This window comes from Rhea americana, unplaced genomic scaffold (genome assembly GCF_003343005.1).
Source record: "Rhea americana isolate MKP2758 unplaced genomic scaffold, rheAme1 scaffold_94, whole genome shotgun sequence".
NCBI classification, from domain to species: domain Eukaryota; kingdom Metazoa; phylum Chordata; class Aves; order Rheiformes; family Rheidae; genus Rhea; species Rhea americana.
The window spans coordinates 1,046,547-1,066,906 of NW_028187133.1; the positions used below are offsets into that span (position 1 = coordinate 1,046,547).

General features: G+C 34.7%; 1 protein-coding gene across 1 annotated transcript in view; it reads left to right on the forward strand.

Moving 5' to 3' along the window:
- The first annotated feature begins 224 nt into the window (after nt 1-224).
- Nucleotides 225-20,360, forward strand: part of KHDRBS2 (KH RNA binding domain containing, signal transduction associated 2) — a 302,140-nt gene continuing 282,004 nt past the window's right edge. The window contains exons 1-2 of the mRNA XM_085324893.1: nt 225-267; nt 3,977-4,104. Of these exons, the coding sequence (XP_085181019.1) occupies nt 225-267; nt 3,977-4,104 (171 nt within the window). The remainder of the gene's footprint in view (nt 268-3,976; nt 4,105-20,360) is intronic.

Below are 20,360 nucleotides of genomic sequence, written 5' to 3' on the forward strand. Positions count from 1 at the left end.
TTTCCAGAGCGCTACAGTTCCAACTCTGGGGAGAGCTTACGATGAATTTTCTTTGGAGAAAATTCTCTAAAAAAATGTAAAGAGTGCCCTTAGCCTCTGCCACTTCTCTAGTTGTGACCTCTTTTGCCTGACTGCGATATGTGTGTCCTCTTCCAATTAAGAGGGATAGGATACATGTGTATTACACCGAAGGCAGAGCCGAAGTGCTGTGTTACCGATGAAAGATGAGAATGAAGTGCGCTTGGGGATTGACAGGTCCTGTAGGAGGTAATTGAATAGCTATCTGTCTCCCTGCTGTAATTCAGTTAGCTTGGAGGAAAAGTGGGTGGAAAATGTGTGAAATTTTTTCTCCAGGGATGCTTGCTTTTCTCTTTCTGCCTTTCTGATAAGATCAGTAATGGTTAAAATGTTCTGTTGAGTTCCTTATTTTCCTCCCTGTTGAAAGAATGCTGGTGCTTGTGGACCTTTTATCACTGTTCTCAAAATCCTGTACTAACTCTGGCTTTCAGTAAACTCAAAACATGCGTTTATTTATAAATCAAACATGCAATTTTAAATCTAAAGATGGCAGTTGTGTTTTCATAGTGTGTGTTACATATGACTGTAGTTCTCAGAATTGGTTGGCAGCTCATAATCTATAATTAATGAAACTTTTTGTACATTAGTGCCACAAGCCAGATCAAGATATGGTTTGATCCTGATCTATTTTCTTTCATGATAACATCCCATTCCTTCTTATCCATGTGTGTCTTAATGACACAAAGACTGCTAAGGGCTGCTTTAAATACAGAAATTGAATATGTTTTGTCTTGGTCCAGTAATTAGATTATTGTATCATCTCTGTCTTCTGAGTAGGCTCCTCTTCCCACCAATTTTATTTGAAAACCACAATGTTCTTTTATGCCAAAGGATTGTTTTTCAATGACTTTGATAATCCTTGAACTTGATCTGAACATGGTATGCAGCACATACCCCTGAGGATGTTACATGTGAGGCTCTATGCAGAACATGAGCTCAGGAGCAAATTTCACTGTAAGGGCTTTGAGGGTAATGTTAAAGTTTCTGTGGGGGGAGCTGAATGAAATGAGAAGAGAACAAGCTGTTCAAAGGTTTGGTACTGGCTATTAAATTTGGACTACAGCTTTTATAGACATGAATGACAAAGAATGGTATGGGAAAACTGACATCTAAGTTACACTCCTTCTATCATCATAACTCAGGAAGGTCCCCTGAGATTTTCAGAGGTAGGTATAGCAATGGTTAGTAGCAGCAATTTTGATGTGAAGTAGCATCATTTGTGAGACCAGTAGCAGGACATACAGTTCTATAAATGGATTTTTACTTTTGCATCAGGTTAATGATCTGTGTAGACTTTAATAATGTTTTATAATATAATACGTTGTTTAATGTTTGTCCAGGAAGATTTGTCTCATAGTTTATTGTGTTGCAGCAAGATTGAAATTAATTCAATTGTGCTATTTCTGGGGAAGATGTCTACCTTTATTGAAAAAATTCTTTTAAATTGATTATTTTTGAAACCTCTTTGCAGCCAAATCAGGTTAAAAGTGTTTCTGAATGTTTTTACTGATGTGCTAAGGAAAATGGAGATCAATGTTTTTCAGACATGCTATATGAGCTACGATGGCCATGATTATAATGAGAATTTATGATTATAATGAGTCCTGTGTCCAGTTCTGGGCTCCCCACTACAACAGAGACATGGAGCTACTGGAGAGAGTCCAGCGTAAGGCTACAAAGGTGATCAGAGGGCTGGAGCACCTGCCCTGTGAGGAACGGCTGCGAGAGCTGGGCCTCTTCAGCSTGGGGAAGAGAAGASTGAGGGGGGATCTTCTCARTGTGTACAAGTACCTGAAGGGAGGGTGTCAAGGGGACAGAGACAAACTCTTTTCAGTTGTCCCGTGTGACAGGACAAGAGGCAATGGGCAGAAATTGAAGCACAGGAAGTTCTGCCTGACCGTGAGGGGGAATTTCCTCACTGTGAGAGTGACAGAGCACTGGCGCAGGTTGCCCAGAGAGGTTGTGGAGCCTCCTTCTATGGAGATACTCAAAACTTGCTTGGAAGTAATCCTGTCTAACATGGTCTAGGTGTCCCTGCTTGAGCAGGGAGGTTGGACTAGATGCTTTCCAGAGGTCCCTTCCAACCTTACTGATTCTATGATTCTATGATTTTTCAGGGGATAAATGATCAGTTTACCCTGAAAATCATGCAGCATACTTGAGTATTCAGATCTGTGCATTCAGATTTGAAAATGTTAACTCCTTTATTTTTCCATGGCTATTTTTTTACTCTGTTGGTGTCTATGAAAATATTGAAGATGACAAATTCTACTGTAAATTAGAGAATCATTGATTTTATTAGAGATGTCTATACACTTATGCTAATCAAAAAGTAATTATACTTTTGTTTTGTTTTACTTTTTCTAGTTGGAACACCTTCCCCACTTTCATTTGAAAATTCCTGGGTTACTATTGTTCTTTGGATTTCTGGAATGAAATTTGATACAACCTTTGTATAGTTGCGTTGGAACTGCTGGAAGAGAATCTCTTACCCTTTAAAGCTAGCTAGAACTAAGTAATTTTACTGCAAAATATGAATTTGTAAGCTCATGCTTAATTGGTACTTGTTGCTTTCCAGATTTCTTCCTCCCACTGAACGCAACAGATCACACTTCTTCTGGTATATTAAAATATTTTATGAAAATGAAACTTGCCCTACTGACATTTTTAGTGCTTATTAAAATAACTTTTATAATCTTAAGTTAGGGGAGATGTATCCCATCTCAGTCCTTGTCTGAAAGGTTTCAAAAGTTCTTATAAGGGTCACATTCAAGTGTTGTTCACTGGTGCAGACTAAACAAGGCTTTACTTAGAATAGGTAACATTAGTATTTATCCACAGATTGTGACATGGGCAGGTGCCTTATGAGTCTTATAAGTCTTTCCCATGTATTTGTTGTAAATCAAGAAAATACCTGTGTATGTGTGCTTGTTTTCTGGGCCTTAACACTGCATGCTTCTCAGACCCACAACTATCTCTTTTCATCGATTTATTTAACTCGTTATCAGTATTGCCATTTTCTTGCTGTCAGTAATAACACTGCTATAAATGCAGCTTTTTCAGTAATACCCATACTATCAGGAAACTCTGAGACAGCAGGTCTTGGCACAGTAATAAATTCAAGTGTTATTGTTATCTTTTGCTTATAGAGCTTAACGAATGAAGAATTCATGTGAAACCATTCAAACTATAGAACTTGAATGTGTTTCGGGGTTGTCTTTGTAAACTCTATCAAATATTTTGCATGTCATCACTATTACCTTGTGTAATGATTACTTGCTATATTTCTTCAATGAAAAATCTTTCTGTGCAAGAGTTATCTTTATTCCTTACTTTGTGCAAGCTTTAAATAATTCAGTACTATTTGCTTTAAAACATTTTGAATCCTTTTCTGAAAGAGAGTATGTCATTTCTGAATTATTGTGACCTGCACACAAGAAAACAGACTTGAATGAAAAGTCAGTAAAAAGAAGAAGATTTTTCAGTTTTTTAATAGTCTCCCTGAAGTTAGCCATTTCAATTTGAATCTGCCTGATTCTGGCAGGTCACATTTACAAAACAGCATCAAGCTAAGATGATGTGATTCTCTCTTAATGATTGATAGACTGAATCTTCAAGCTCATCTGTTTCTGTTCCCACTGAGATCATTTGGAATCAGTTTCTGTTGGGGAAGAATTAGTCAAGCAGTATGAAGCACGGCCTGTCACCTTTCTACCTCTCAACAGTGGTGACAATCCGTTTTTTTCAACACTAGCAGTACAAGCCACATCAGTGCAAATAGGATGGGTGTTCAATGCAAAATTTTTAAGGTGTATTAGGGTGTATTCGAGTGTAGAAGGTAAAATTTCTGAGGATGACAAATAGCATGTCACCGATTGCTTTTTTTAATTTTTTTCAGAAATTGAAAAATTTCAGGGATCTGAAGGGAAGAAGGAAGATGAAGAAAAGAAATACCTTGATGTTATCAGCAACAAAAACATAAAGCTGTCAGAAAGAGTTCTGATCCCTGTCAAACAGTATCCAAAGGTACTGTAAATATAGTCTAACATATTCATATGTTTCGTAATAGAAGAGTGGAAAAGTTATGATTTTAAATGCTTAACCATTTTTTTGACTATAAATATGCAGAATTGAAGATAATTAAAAACAGAAATGTAGCTTCAATTTGAATTTAACTGTTATTAGCTATTATTTGCTATAACTTCTGTCTTGTAGCCTTTCAGAAAAGCTCTTTAAGTAAATGAAAATATTTTCTTTCACTTCAAGTGGGTTTTGTAGCTGATCCTCTAGGCAAACTGCTGATGTGTTTTTTCATAGTAGGTTTTTTTCCCCATAAAAATAGCAAGATACTTTCTTTTTAGAAATAAAGGACCAATCTAGGCACAAAATATTCTTGTGGAATATAGAAAAAAAAAATGATTCAATAACTGTCAGAAATCAACCCAGGTTTGTTTCATCTTCTTCATGAAAGAATTGGGGGATTTTCTTTGGAGTACTAAGTTTGGAAAGAGAAAGAAGCAGGATTACCACAACCCATGACTTTGACAGTGTATGTTCCTATCTATAAAATCCAAATGTCTTTTTGCCATATACCTCTTTATATGGTATTTTCTTCTCCTCTGTGTTACACATCATGATTAAAAGGAAAGCTTACATCACAAGTGCAAATTCAGCTGTTAAATTTTAGTTTTTAATTTCACATACTTCTGCTTGTAATATTTACATAAAAGAAGAGAATGCAATTTTCCTTGTACAGCCTTGTATTTTACATAAACAGTTGTTGTAATAGTATTAGAACTGAAATGGTAAACATCTCCATATATCTCTAGAGTATTTTTTTCTTACTGATTTATTATCACGTGGAATTTGGTTCACCATTAGCCTTGATTACACTCTCAGCTTTTTGCTTTATACTTTCATCAGTAATAGCAATAAATTACAATGGGTAAAAAGCCTATCAAACAAAGTGAAAGGTATAAAAAATTGAGATTCAATGATTCAAGCTGACATTTACCTCCTGACTAGTGAATATAAAACTGAGATAATGTAATCATCCAAATGGTAAAGACCTTAGAAATGCACACAGTGATATAAGGAATTACTTTCTTGCTGCATAGCCTGAGGTACTTTGCCTAGATTTGTAGCATTTTGCATAAATGCTAAGGGTGACTTGAAATTCTTAATAAGAATATAATAGTGCTGTAACTTTATAATGGCAATATGATAATATTCAAATTATTCAGACTACTGTTTGATGAAGATAGTAGAATGAAAGACAAACTATTTGAAAGACAAATGCAATAATCTATTCAATATAGTGCCTGAATATGATTAACTTAACCTTTATTTACTTTAATGAGTTTGTTATATTAATGAGAAATAAAGATATAAAACATTTCTACAGGTTTTGAGCAGTCAAACAAATCATCAGTGTAGTGGTTATGAAATACTTTTTCAGTAACGTAAAAGATGCTCTCAGAAAGTTTCTGTTGCTGATTTCCTAGCAATATTTCATGTTCAGAATGGAAAAAGTCTTAGATCTGCAAGTTTCTTTTGCTATCTAGTAACCATCCTTCAAGGAGTAAAGTCATCGTTCAGATCAAACTGCTGATCACTATGACATATCTTTTGTTGATGAATTTTATAGTTTAGGACAGTCAAAATCAGTATACAGATGTTGTTGAAGATTGCCTTATAAACATCCACCAAAAGTAGCAATTGATTAAAAGACGCTAATTTTGTATCTTTAGCAGAACATAATTTTGTTCGTTCAGTGTTTGCTGATAAGCTTTTCTGAGCAGTGCTGGATGAGCAGGATTTTGTAAATCTGAAGAAAGTGTCCACGAGTGTAAAACTTTGGAAAAAAAAAATTCTGACTAGTTCGTAAAAAATAATAGTTCCACACTGTTTACAGACACTCTAATATACTTAGGGATTACTTCAACCTTCTAAAGTCATTTGCACTTATTTTACCTATGCGTAGAAATATAAATTTCTCTAAGAGAACCCTTTCCATAAAGGCTCAGTACAATCTGTAAGTTAGGCTGCAATGAGGATAGATCCTTTTAATGACAGCTTTAGAATTAGAAGCAGCATTTTAAACTTTGAGCAGAAATAAACTTGAACACAAAAGGCTTCTAGTAGTTAAATAACTCTTGAAGTTACAAAATAAGTATTATAAAATTGTCTCTGCTCAAGTGTCTACAATCTGATTTCTGAAATTGCTGGTGCAGACAACAGAAAAAGAAATCAAAGGCTGCGATTAGCAACAGCTATCTAATATTATCATGTCTGTTAGGGATACAAGCCTCTCTCCTCTTCTGCAAACCAGAAATATGAAAAAGAGATGAGAGCGTAACTAAATAGTTCAACAGCAGTCTTTTTGAAGATGAATCACTTTAAATCTCAGTAGCCTGAGTAAAAGCATTGTCTCATTTACACACAGTCTTCTATGCAATAGATACTATTAATACCCTCAAAATTTCTTCTGAAACAGTAGTCTAGTCCTATATTGTTGATCCTTTTTTTTTCCTGTTCCATAATGCCCTTTTTCTTTCATACAAGCATTTTTACTTCCATAATATGTGAATTCCAAGGCAGACCAAACAAGGCAGACTGACAAAAATAGCCAGAAAAATATTTATTATTGGCGTTCCCATTTTTCAGCAGTTTTAGTTGTTCAATTTAAGATCTATACTAAAATACCCAGGGGGTTGTTCATAAAGAGTTATCATTTATCAGTTGCATGTCATATTTCAGTTACATAAAATCTGGAAAAAAGAGTGGATTATTCAAAAATAAAAAACCTGTGAAAACGATCTTCTTACTGACAAATTTGGAAGCCATATTTCAAAAGTTTTATGTGTAAGCTTGTCATTTGCATGCCACTGCCTAGCTCTGGAAGCCCAAGTTACTCTAAGGGCTTAAGGTCAAAACACAAATAAGCAATTCCCACATTAAGTTAATGTCAAGAAAGTCTTTATGGAGGAACTTTGATCTTATTTCGATAAACAATTTTTTTCTTGATATGAATTACAATAGAGTTACCTCAGTTTCAGTCACTACCTTATCAACTCACAAAATCACTATTGTATGTTAAAGATGAGGGAATCCAATTCAATTTAAATATATGAATATAATTTTTTTCTTCTTGGTTGTTCTTTCTAGAAATTAAATTTTTACTGAATAACCTTCTTAGGATTATATCTTTTATTTATGATTCATCAAGAGGAAAAGTAGTCTAAGAGAGTGGGTAGAATTTGGGCAAATTTGGAGCCAAATGCTGAATTAAGTTATTTGACTGTATAACAGATCACCTTTGATAAAAAAAAATTGTCAATTTGTATTAAATTACAATTACCTCACGTTCTAGAAAAAAAAAATTGCAATTAAACAATGCAGAAATTTTCAGTTATTCAGTTGCTGAAGAGTGGGAGCCAAAGTTTCAGATGATTACACTTAGAAATGATGAACTCTCCTTTTCCCAATGAAGTACAGAATTCAATCAAATGTCTCCTGAACAGAGAATTTTATTTTGTAATTTCCTAATGATATGGTTATTGAGTAAAGAAAGTTTTGTCTACAAATTCAGCAGGACCATCTGATGCTAGAGTGAGTTACAAGAATGAACTTCTAAAATATYAGTTTAAATACAAATAATTATTTCTGCAACAATTAGGAAATTAAATTATCTTGAAATGTTTATACCTCAGTTTTACTAAAATTGGATAAACAAGAGTCCAATCTTGAAATAAATTCAAACAATTTCATATTCAGTTTTAAATAAAGACTATTGGTACCTCAAAATGTTGCCATAGTAAAAGGTAAAGCAACATTTTAGAAGGTAGCTTACCTAGAGAGTTGCATTTTTGTATTTAAAGGTGCTTTTGGAGCTTTCTTGATGTAAGACCAAAGACAATTAGGACATGGATGTATGTGTGCCAGTTTACTGTATATGCATATACTAAGAGAAGTCCACAGTAGACTTGTGGCATGGAATGGGAAGACACCAATTCCCCTGGAAATCTAGACCACTCATCAGAGAGCTGTCTTCTCTCCTTTCAGTAGAGCCTGGATGAGAGATGTACTGTCTTTTCAGATTGAGTACTCCATGGCAACTTTATTTATATCCCCAAACTTCAGCAGCAGTGTACACGATCAAACACATCCATCACAGTCTACTTAGCTCATCATCCTTGACACCTATGTGAGGAGCTGCGGTTTCGAGACTTAGGCAATTTCAACTGTGATGGCATCTGCAAGGTGACTGTATTAGGGATGAGAAGAAGTTCATAAAACACTACCAAAGAATTATATTTTCATTTTCTCTGTATTGTTTTTGTTGGAAAATAAAAATTATCAAAATACAGTGCTAACTACTATACTGTTAGACTAAGGATCTGCAACTTCATATCAGGAGTGACAAAGATGGCGAACAGGTCAATTCTGAACGACTTTCATGATGTAGAGTTGCAAACTGAAAGCCACGGTGTCTTCCAGAGGAAGCAGTGTAATAAAGCCTCTTCCCTGCTCAAAGGCAAGAGGCCAGGTCAGCTGATGGGCAGTAAATGGTCCCTTTGAGAAATACGATGTCCTAACTCCACTGAGCTTTCTGATTTTCATCTGGATGTTTAATGACTATTTTGGGGAAACAAGAATATAATCCAGCTCAATACCCCTTCAAAGGATGCTGACACTGTTTTAGAGCATGCGTTTCTGGGAAAAAGATTTAAGCTAACCTTGATAAATAAGGTAAATTAAGTTAAATTCCAGATTATTGATATTTGATTTGCCTGTCTCATGACATTTCCGTGAATGACCAGACTGAAATTATCTTTATAATTCTTTAAAGCTCATTGTATTGTACAGAACATATCAGGTTGGATTCACTGCTCTTGAAATGGAATGTATTTATTCACCTATAATCTAACAAACTATTTAAAACTCTGATTTCCAAAAACAATTCACAGGTGATTTAGACAACAAAGTACTATATTCCTGTTATATATATATTACACTTCAGAGTGGATCTGCCTGCTAAAAACATTTGAAATAGATTTGGGATAAAATGACCATTGTAGGAAAAGAACTGTTCTGTGCTTTTCCACTTTCTAATAAATTTAACAGAGGTCAATGTGATTATTTTATTTGTCTTAAATAGTGGTATTCCCTAAGGCACTACAAGTAATTCCAACAAGCTTGAACACAGAGATTGTATTAATGAAAATTATGTCTGTGTAGCAGCAGTAAGGCAGCTGTCAACATTTGATCAGTCATTTCTCACTTCTGCCAAGTAGATACTTCAGTAAACCTTGAGGTAAAATTAATTTGTACTCAGTAACTTGAAGCATCCCTTTTTCACACAGATGCATAATGGAGGGATATATTTTATGTGTTGTTATCTAGACTAGAATAGAAATTTAACTAGGAAGCTGTCTAAATTGGTATGGCATAAATTTCTCAGGAAGGCTAAAGAAGGTATATACCAACTCAGCTGAGATTTCTTTCTGAATTTTCCCCTGTGTGTAATTACTTAACCATTATGCTGGTTAATTAACTGCTGTATTTTGTATTGTGTCAATTCGATGTTAAAAACATACAAGCAAAAAAATTCCAAATTAATTCAGTAGACTTCTAGCAGATACCTATGATTAGTGAAAAGAGGAACCTACTTTCTTGGCATTCTTTGTTCACTGGCTTTTCATTCAGAGAATAGAAATCTCTAATATTTCTGTTTCTATTCGGTATATTCTGAAGTTTAATTATAGGGATGAAGATAAAATAAAAAATATAATTGATAATAAGGGGAAGATGTTACAGACTGGTGAAAAACTGGGAAGAGAAGTGAAAAAAACAGGCTAGAGATTTTGAATAGAAATGAGGAAAGAGAAATCACGGTTACAGTGTCTGTGGGAGAAGACCAATTAATAAGGAGTGAAAAAGGATAGTCATGCCTGAGACTGAGGAAAGAGCAAACTCCCCCAAAATACCGTATGTGCAATGATATTTCATTACATTGGGATGTAATTATAAAAGAAGGGCATGAAAGAGTAAGAGTGAGATGAAATGATTGAACTCAGAGATAAGGTAGTAAGAACAATTCACGAAAACATTAAAAGAACAATCATGAGTCAGCCGGAGGAAAAAAAAAGAAACAAGAAACTTAATTTCCGCTGGATTTTCGCTCTTTGTTTCTTGACCTCCAGCTCCGTCACAGTAACCTGAAATCGGCTCCCTCTCCTCTCCCCCACCTCTCTCCGGTGACACCCCTGAGAGGTGCAGGAGCCCAGCGCGGGGCCGGTTTGAAGTGACCTGCACCCTGCTTYGCCGACAAGAGCTCGCACACTCATTGACATCTCCTGCCAAACCCGTCCATAGCTGAGTACTGACATCCTTTCTCTCAGTAAATTTGGGTCTCTACCATGACAGTAATTTTTATGAAGTATATGGTAGCTTATATGTTGTTCACACTTCCATTCTGATTTAGTTAAAATTTAAAAAATGTTAAAAAAGTACCAGGGGAAGATGACTGATGGGTGGACTCCTGTCTCATCATGTGGCATGTGCTGGCGTAGGCTTACTTACGGTGATGCAGATACGTAACTGGCATTCAGCTATGTCAAATTAGAGCTGCAAACATGCCTCTTTTAACTGATACTGTATTAAATGAGCTTTTTGAAGTTCATACATAATTCCATTCACCCTTTATTTTTCAGATCTAGGAGGGACTGTTGGCTTGCAGTACAGAAGTGCCACCTTTAAATGTGGCATTTCATGCACTTTTGCTTTTACTCTGGAAAAAAAACCCAAACTTGTTAAGCTTAATTTCCAATAAATTGGACCTCATTCCTGATTGGACCTGATTTTGGTTCCTTGTACGAATGCTATTCAGAAATCAAGGTGAATGCCTTTTGGCATGGATTTGTGAATTACTTTTTAAATATGAAACAAACATTATTATAGACGTTATAAGAAGATGTGTGAGCAGAGAGAGGAAAGATCTAGAGTGAAGAAGTTCACTTGTCTCTGAATATTTCAAATGCGTATGATTTTGTTGTGTATATTAAGAATCTAATTTGTCTCATCACTTACTGTTTTGACTAAGATAAATCCATCGGTGTGCTGTTTTTAAAATCAGTATATGACTGAAGCAGCTATTTACACCTAAGCATCTATGATCAAGCTGGGCAGTTGACATGGATTTTTGACATTTACTGATACTTTGCTTTTTCGTTGTTTTGTAAAGTCATCTTCTGATGAGTGTTTTGTGATGGCATGCTTAAGAAGCTGATAAACCCTATTTTGCAGATTTTTTCCTTTGTACAATTTAAGATTATGAGACCTTGTTTAAAACCTTGGCTTATGGAGCACATAATGTAAAAATGTCTTTGTTTGCAAGCTTGTGCTATGCAGAGTATAAGTTACAGTGACGTTGATTTTAGTGAAATTCTGCCCCTTTTGTCCTTGGCTTCAGTTTAGCTGGATTTCAGCCTTTAAGGGATGACTGGCTTTGTTCATTATTTTTGCTTTTTAGAAGTGAGAATATATAAAATGTTTGACAAGTCAGAAAAATGTACAGTGAGCATATAAAAAAATCTTTAATATTGCAGTACCTCTTTTACTATTTTAAAGATACAAATAACAGTCGAAACAATTTTGTCACAGTGCTGAATAATATTTGCTTATATCCTCTTATCGTTCATAAACTCATGACTTCAAGCAAATAACTCCTGCAAAGTCACCAGTGCTAAAGAATCCATCTTGAAGGGTGAGCTCTTCTGCCCTTGTTCTGTCATAAAAGCAGCGCTCAGGCAGTGAATATTGTGATTCTTTTCTTTTTATCATTCTCTTTCTTTTATGTTTTGATCCTCCCAAACCTGACACTTAGCTGTTCTGCTTTCAGAGTAATTGTTGTCACGTTAATCATCTCCAGGTGGTTTGTGTGTTTAGTTCCTTTTTAAGTGAGGCAGGAAGAAAAAGAAATAGTCAATGATACCACTATTAGATGAATAGGAAAGAAAATACTAAAATTCCAAAGAAAATGGGACCTGGCTTGTCAGCTCAGTGAGTAGCCAGGGCTTCAAACTAGAGTTTGTATCGCTCTAATGAGAAGAGGGCCTTGCTGGTGTGTAAGCAACAGAACAGTGTGCGCCATCCCTCAAGCCTGGAGATGTTTCAGTAGATTGGAAAAAAATCAATATTTTTGACAATAATAATAATAAAAAAAACAGAACTATGTGGCTAACCATGAGATAGGGGTTTTACCTGCCTTATCAGCTTTATTTTTTTTCACCCATAGGCACCATATAGTCATGAAAAACCTGTATACTTGGAAGGATACAAGAATTTAGTCAGACGCCAAACTAAATCTAAAGATTAGGTTTGATCTGTTTTTCAGTTGTATTTTTTGAAGAGAAACCTGAGAATACATGAGTGGAATATTATTAGTTTATCTAAAGTGTACTGTTCTGAAATTGGTGCTATGAATAGTTGTTTAAATAAAAAATGCTTTCTCATATATCCTGAAAGATTTTCACTCCTACCAGCTCCTGATAAAGTACAAGGAACTGAACTTGCATCTTTATTACAAAATATCCTTCTTATTGTATAAACTGTTGGAGAGTTTCACATTTCTTTTGTTAATTAAGGCACTTTTTTCATATTAAGACACAATTTTCATATTCAAATATAATATCGCCCAGACTCACAAAATAGTAGGAATATTAGAGGAAAAAAAAGTTTTTATGTTCTCTGTTTAATCTAATTTAGTAATATTTGATGCTTTTATTAATGGAGTCATTGACTATTTTGAAAATTTCAATTCTAAACTCAAATAGAGTAGCTAAGGTTCAGAAAAACCTCTTGAAAATATACTTGAGGAAAAATGATTCAGCTATCAGGCCTTCATTTCTGCTTTCTATTAAATTTCACATTGATCTATATTTTTTCTGAACTAACATTATTCTAAATAAACTGTCAGAAATATTTTAAAATTCAAGTTATATTTTCTCAGTACTGTGGCCTTTTTTCCTACAAATAAATAATGCCTTTATGATCAAGGTATCTGCTTTAAATGATCTCTCTATGAACTGTCCAGTTAATTCTGAAAAGCTGAATCAAGTGTGTGAAGAATTGACTAGAGAAAAAGTGTAAAAGCAGTATCTGTATTTTTATTTTTCCTGATATCATCCTGTATTCAAACTGAAGAGAAAAAATACAGCAAAACCTTCCAAACCCCCAAAACTCTTAGAACCAAGATATTCTTATGAGGGAGTGAGTTAATTCTATATTATTCAGTACGATTTTTTAATATTTCCAGCTGCACTCAAAATTCAAAATGCGTATGAATCTTCTGTCCAGCATTTAATTACCAAAGGTATCTGGAAAATTTAGACTTTTTTTTTTTTAATCCCCACGTCTAGTAAGATACATAAATAAAATACCACACAAACATTTTTCTGTTTTTGTTTTCTCACATGTTTTTTTAAGACTGACCTGTCGTCCCTCTATCTGTATTTATTTTTCCATCAGGAGACAGACCCTGATTCTAGTCTTTTCATCACCAGTGTCAATCTTAAAGCTTAATTTAATGAATGCAGAAAGTAGCTTCATTTTAATAATCTCCCATTTTTGCTCATGATTTGTGTGTTTGCGCCTACTACATGAACTAATATCTTTTTCACGCTAAGAAATTCTGTTCTGTGCAGATCCCTTTAGAAGTAGCTTCTTAAAATTGTTCCTCACTGTGGAGTATAGTATGTATTCTAGACAACATTTTAGAATTTTGCTGCTCTCTGTTTCATTTAACTATCTGTGGCTGTATAAATCTTCAGCAATGTAATTAAAACAACATTAACATAATTACAAACAAGTAGCACAAAAAATATAACCAGCATTAGAAGACTATTTTTCCTGTTTGATTATATGATTGTTGGAAGATTCCTTGCAGGGTAGCTTTCCATTATTTTTATATGCACGTACAGAGCGAGTTAAGCCTCCAGCATTTACTGCTTTCTTCCTTGAGCTCAGCCTTAAAATTACAAACAGGGGAACTAAATTGCTACACTGTGATTTACAAGGACTTTCTCTGTCTGCACTATTATGATGGCATTCAGTATTGCCTTCAACATTTGAAGATGGGCTTTTAGAGTGGTTATCATTTAACATTTCATATCACAGAGTGCTCAAAGGCTAAGACTAAGTTGGACACTGCTTGTGCTCAGCACACTCAATAAATAAACTGTTCTTGCTCCAAGCAGTTGACAATCTGGAAAACACAGCATAACTAGTAGATGAGACAAATAAAAAGGTCAGCAAGAGAGAGCTGGTAGCTGGTAGCAGATGAGTGTAATACAGACAATAACTCGCCACTCACCATCAGGAGCATAGGTCATGTCTGTTGTTTGCTAAGTCACCATAACTCTTGCATTCCTCTCTAGCTGTCATTTATTATATGTGCTGAGGAAAAAAAAATGAAGAAAAAAATAGTTTCATAAAATCAGTTTCATAAAGTAAATTTGAGATTAGGCAGGAATTCAACCAAGAGCATTAAAAGAGAATTCTAATCAGGAATGTGACTTTGTGTTAATGACATACAGTTTGTGCATTATTGATTTTACTGACAGATGTATTTCATTTGTAACTAAAGATGTTTGGGTTTTTGTTTGCAATTAAAGCAGTATTGTTTCTTCTTATACTATTACTATTAATTGGAATATTTAGACTACATTCTGTTCCCAGGATCATCAAGGCAAATTCAGTACTTTCAATGCTGCAACTTTGGAAAATGGAGGGGAGTTCAGAAGTCAGCTGGTGATTCATGGTTAGAAATAGAATTTAGCTCACGTCTGCTTACCTGTGTTGTTACCTAAGAACTAAAAAGGGTAGAAAACGGTAAGAATTGCATGGTCTCTGTGAATGCACAATGAATCAGATCTAGTAAAAAAAATTCCAGTCGTGTTTCTGATTAAACATGTGCTCCAGGGGAAAATTAAACAAACCTGTAGTTAGAGAGTGATTTTTGAAAGTACTGTTGAATTCAGTAGGAGCAGAATTAAGCCAATAATGCATACTCATCGAAAGGCTCACTTGGTTCGTGATCAATTTTGTGTGATTTTATCAAGCTTCATGCAATTTTCCTTTTTTCCTTTCTGTCCTTTAAGAGAAGCGGTTACCAAAATTTGTAATGCTAAATAGCATAAAGTTGCAGAGGAAGGGAAAAAATACTTTGTTAAATAGTTCTTTTACATTATTTTTTTAGATCCTTAAAGAAGGTTAAGTTTAAAAAATATACAGAAGTCTGCTATCATTTCATAGGTAATGAGAAAGAAATGGGTCTTTAGTGTGGACAAGAGTTTGTCCTATGGTAATTTAGGTAAAATCAGAATATGTAAGATCTAAGTTTTACTGCATTTTAATGAAAGAGGAGGTTGCTTTTTTATAGGTAAAAAAACCTAAATACTTGTTACAAGATGTTTAAAACAGAAGGATTTTTTCAATCTGAAATGCTGCTATTATATAGAATATGAGATTTATTCTTTTAATTGTGATGGAGTTTTACATAAATCCTATTCTTCATAATAATATTTGTAATATGGAAGTATGGTGCAGTATGAATATTTTATAATAAACTTTTCATCTGTCATAGACAATCAACCTACTTGGGTATTAGCAGAGAATTAAAGAACAATATGCTGGTATCTTTAACTGAAGAGTTATGAGTGTCCTAGCAACTTGCTGAGATCTGTCTGTAGCATTTTCCAAAGCACATTTTAATGACCATAGGAATTTTAAAGAGTAGTAAATAATGTGATAAAGTGCAATATGCTTAACACCAACATTATGAAACAAATATTATATGACCTCTGATTTCAAAAGATGATACAAATTGTTTGCCAAGTTTATGTTTTACAGTAGATGATAGCTCTGCAGAGAATGGAGCAGAGCACTGAATTAATCTCCATTACTTTTAATCTTTGGCTTATAATCAGTAAAATCAGAGTGTGCACTTTAGAATTACTGTAATAGATAATTGCTGGTCATATGCCTGTGCTGTTCTAATTTAGACTGATCAAATATGTTATAAATGCAGAATCTGCAAGAGCTAATCAGTTCTTGAAATCAAATGTACTATATAAACTTGCACATACACTCTTGAAGATGCGTCTGCCTCTCATATCCTGATATTAAATGTTTTGTATCTCTTCAGGATTTTTTTCTCCAGTTCAAGTGCATTACGAGGTACCTTCAAAGTAGTCATAAATGTAACTTATAATAGCTTTCATATGAAGTTAACTAAAAATTCTAGAAATTAGTTATAAAACAAAATATTAACACAGAAGCTAATGCTTTGCCTTGATCCCATTTTCATAGACCTAATCGTTACAGTTTGGGAAGTAGCACAGTTCCTTGAATGCTGGAACTAATGAAACCTGTTTCTACAGATGAGCGTCTTATGGTTCTCTGTGAGCTCTGATTTGAAGTTTYTCCTCTGGCTGTATGCTGATGAAGGCTTTTTCTTCTGTGGATCTTCAGACCTTTAATGATGTGAGCTTATGCTATAGCTTTCCCCTTAGTTTGGACATATCTTTCTATCTAGCAGCGTATTTTCCCCAAACTTCAAAGAGCTTTATCTTTGAAATAACCACCTCTCTATCAAATTTAGTTGAAGACAACCTATGAGCTCAAAAGTTACTATTGAAAGAGACTTGAACAGGAGACACAACATGAGCACATAGCCTTCTTCCCTTCAGAAAAGACACTCTGGGCTGAAAACCACAGACCAGTGTGACTGTGAGGCAGTCTGTACCAGCTAACTCAGTGAAAAAGATTTCTTCCCTCTTCAAGACTGTCATATAAGCAGTTTTGTAACTCCATTGCAACTTACCACAGATTTTCATGGCTTTTCTCTGTTTCTCAAGCTTGTCTGTCCCCATATATTATCAGAGATCTTTAAAACTTTATTATCTGTTACTAAAATAGAACACTACGATGATGAAATTTAGATTCAAAACCCTCTTTTACTTTCTGAGTAGCAGATATTTAGCCTAGAGTCTCTCTAGCCTCAACCTAGTTGCTTCTTAATTTTTTATCACATTGAACAAACAAATTAAAACTGGTGACTCTTTCGTATGATGAACACACAGATAAACTGTTGCTAATTCTGAAAAACTGTGTTTTATAAATATACCTTTCAGAATTTTATTTATGACAGATTTTTGTTAGGTGTTTTATTAGAATTTATTAAAAATATGTCTCTCTCTTATCTGCTTTTATAGCCAGGTAGTAGCAACAGTATATAGGAATTCTCAGGTACTCTAAGAATCAGTTACAAGACCGTTCAGTTGATAGAGAAATTTATATTTGCAATTAAACTGATGTAAATGTCCACATATCCACAATAATGTTTGTCAACTGCACAGATGGAATTTAGAGTGAATTCCAGAAGCTATTGGTTGGGATATTTTGTTATGTTGAGGAGCAGCATGGAAGCTCTTTTTCCAGTTTTCTACTTTTTTAGTTTGTAGAACCCATTTATTTTATAAGGTTGAGAATATTATGTAAGAAAGTGCAAAAACAGCTTGCATATGGGAGGTCGAGGTCCCAGATTTTCTCTTTTACAGAGTGGAACTCAAATTTTTTGCATCTAGCTTACTAGGTATGCTCCACATAAGTCTGAAAACATAAGACGACTCCAAAATTAAGCATAAAATTTCATTAGTCATAAACACAACTCAACGATAATCTTTTAGAGAGAAAAAAGAGCAAAAATCTACTACCTCTTTCCCTGCCACTATCTCTTTCCTTTAAAGACTTCAGACTTAGACTTTAAAGGCTTAATGAAACCCAGCAGAAGTCACGGGTTTTGGGGACTCTAGAGAATGCATATTCCAGGTTCTGTGCTTTTCCTAATACCTTTAAAGAACAGTATTTTGAATAATGTTTTTTTTCTGTTTTGTATAGGCTGAAAACTACTTGTCTCTTTAATTTGATGGGGTCTTCAGTCTTTGCTATATTCAACTAAATTAGAAACAGTACTTTGAATTTAATGGCATTAGCCCATAGAGTGAGGTGAGAATCTATTTATGAGTACACAAATACGTGTCTTTATTTTGAGTAGAATTTATAAATTAGAAATAACAGATGTTTTCTTCCATAAAGGTCTCTATGATTCAGGTCTTAATATTGGTATTTGGATTCAATTTTAAGCTATGTTAAGCTGTAAGTATGCTTTCTAATACTTAGAAGAAAATGCTGCACATTCTATTTAGTGCAGTAGAAAACCGTTGTCATATAGTTATATTCAATTAAAAGTGTCTACTGTAAATACTATCACATAGGAATTATTCTAGAGTAAAAAGTATTATATACAACACGGCATGCATGTACACCATTTGCTCACTAATCTTTGGTTTCCAGGCTGATGGAGCATCTACTGGCTGATTAGAGAAATTGTGTTTATTGTTTATCTGAGCTCTGCAAGAGGAAATTAAGTCTTTTTCTGCTAGTTATTTTTAACCAATAAAGCTCTTACAGTGGAGCAATGAAAAGATTTATATCATCTTTCCAAACAATCAGCTTTTCTCCATCTTTGGTCATACTTCTACCTTTATGTTTTTCAAGGTGCTTCCTTTAAATGCCTAACCAAATGTTAAAAAGAAGAACAACACAAGGTATAGAGAATCATTAAATACTAATAAAATAAACCTATTTTGTAGAATTTTAAAGAAATTGAGTCTAAGTCTTGAATGAGCTATTTCACCCTGATTTATTGAGAAATATCCTATAGCCAGAAACCACAACTTTTTGAAAGACAGCAGTTTGTTACTGCTTTTTATTGGCAAGGCATCCTTTCCATCTTTTTACTTTTCCATCTTTTTTTCTTTCTTTCTATCTTTTTCTGATATACTGGTTATATTGCTTCAGATTGTGTAAAAGAGAACCACCCTGTCTTAGACAACTCTTATTACCTTCTTCTAAATGTTAGTTTTCTGATGAGTGAGATTATTTTTTTTCTGTAAGCTGTAAAACTTTCGCTCTGTTACTCACATAGGAAACCGTGGTGCCTGGCTCTGTCACAGGACCGGGATGGCGCCTGCAGCACCCGGAGCGGGCAGGCGGGAGTCTGGCGGTCGCAGGGGGATGCACAACTGAATCGCTTCTGAACAGGAAGCGGGAATTTGGTGAGAAGAAACGCTGAGTCAAAAGGACAGGAATTTCCGTAATTAATAGATCTGTAGCGCGTCTAGTCTACTGTCCTGGCCGTAAGAGAAGCTGTAGTATTCCGGTAGGCAGACATGGCCTGAGCTTTGACCTGTACTGCTGATGAATTTCTGCCCTGTCGTAGTAACGAAGCCGGCTGTCTTACCGTATCGGACTTGTCGCTTTTCTGCCTGAGCTCTGCCTTCTGATTCCCTGGGTTTTGCTCATTTCCCCTCTTCACAAACTGCCTTCTGTTTCTCACAGGGTTATCGTGTAATTCGCCTTCTGTCAAACGGGACAGGGTTTTCAGTACCTGAAAAGACTCAGGCGCTGCAATCTTCTGGAGCAACAGTAGGAAGAAACAGAGATTAAAGAGATTCTTAGTAAAAATGTTATTACTTTTGGAGCAGTCACACAAAAAAGATACAAAATAGCTTTCTTGTATGTACCTTGTTTTGTTGTTTTTCTCTGGAGCCCTTAGAAGCCCTTGCTCCTTGCAGGTTCATTTATAGGGAGCGTTGTGTTTCAGAACTAGGTGGCATCATTCATGCCACCTTTTATGGGGTGTCCCAGCGCGGCGCAAGGTCCTCTTGGAAGTCTGGGAGTCTCCATTGGCAAGCATTTCCAGTGAATTTGTCTTGTTTTCTGAAATTATCAATATACTTAACCAGATAAGTTTTCTGAAGATTTACAGGCCAAAACTTTATTCCGCATCCACTGTTCGTAAAACTGACCTGTTATGTGTGATGTTACTAGTTTTTTTTTTTTTCATGGCAACCTCACTTTTACAAAATCTCTAACCAATGTCTGCGTGTAAAGATGTTGAAAATGATTAGTATTTTTCTTCTTCTTCTTCTTCTTTTTTTTAAATCTAGTTTGGCTACAATACATTTTTCAGTTCCAGCATTTAGATAACATTTAAGTGAATATTATTTTTTTTAATCACAGACCCTGACAATTTCAAATTTTTACTTTACTCACAAACTGCTCATGACCTATGCCAGGTAACAGACAAGTCAGTTACAAAATTTGACGCTAAAATTTAGGCCATTTTTAGGAAAATGTAACTAATATAGCCATTA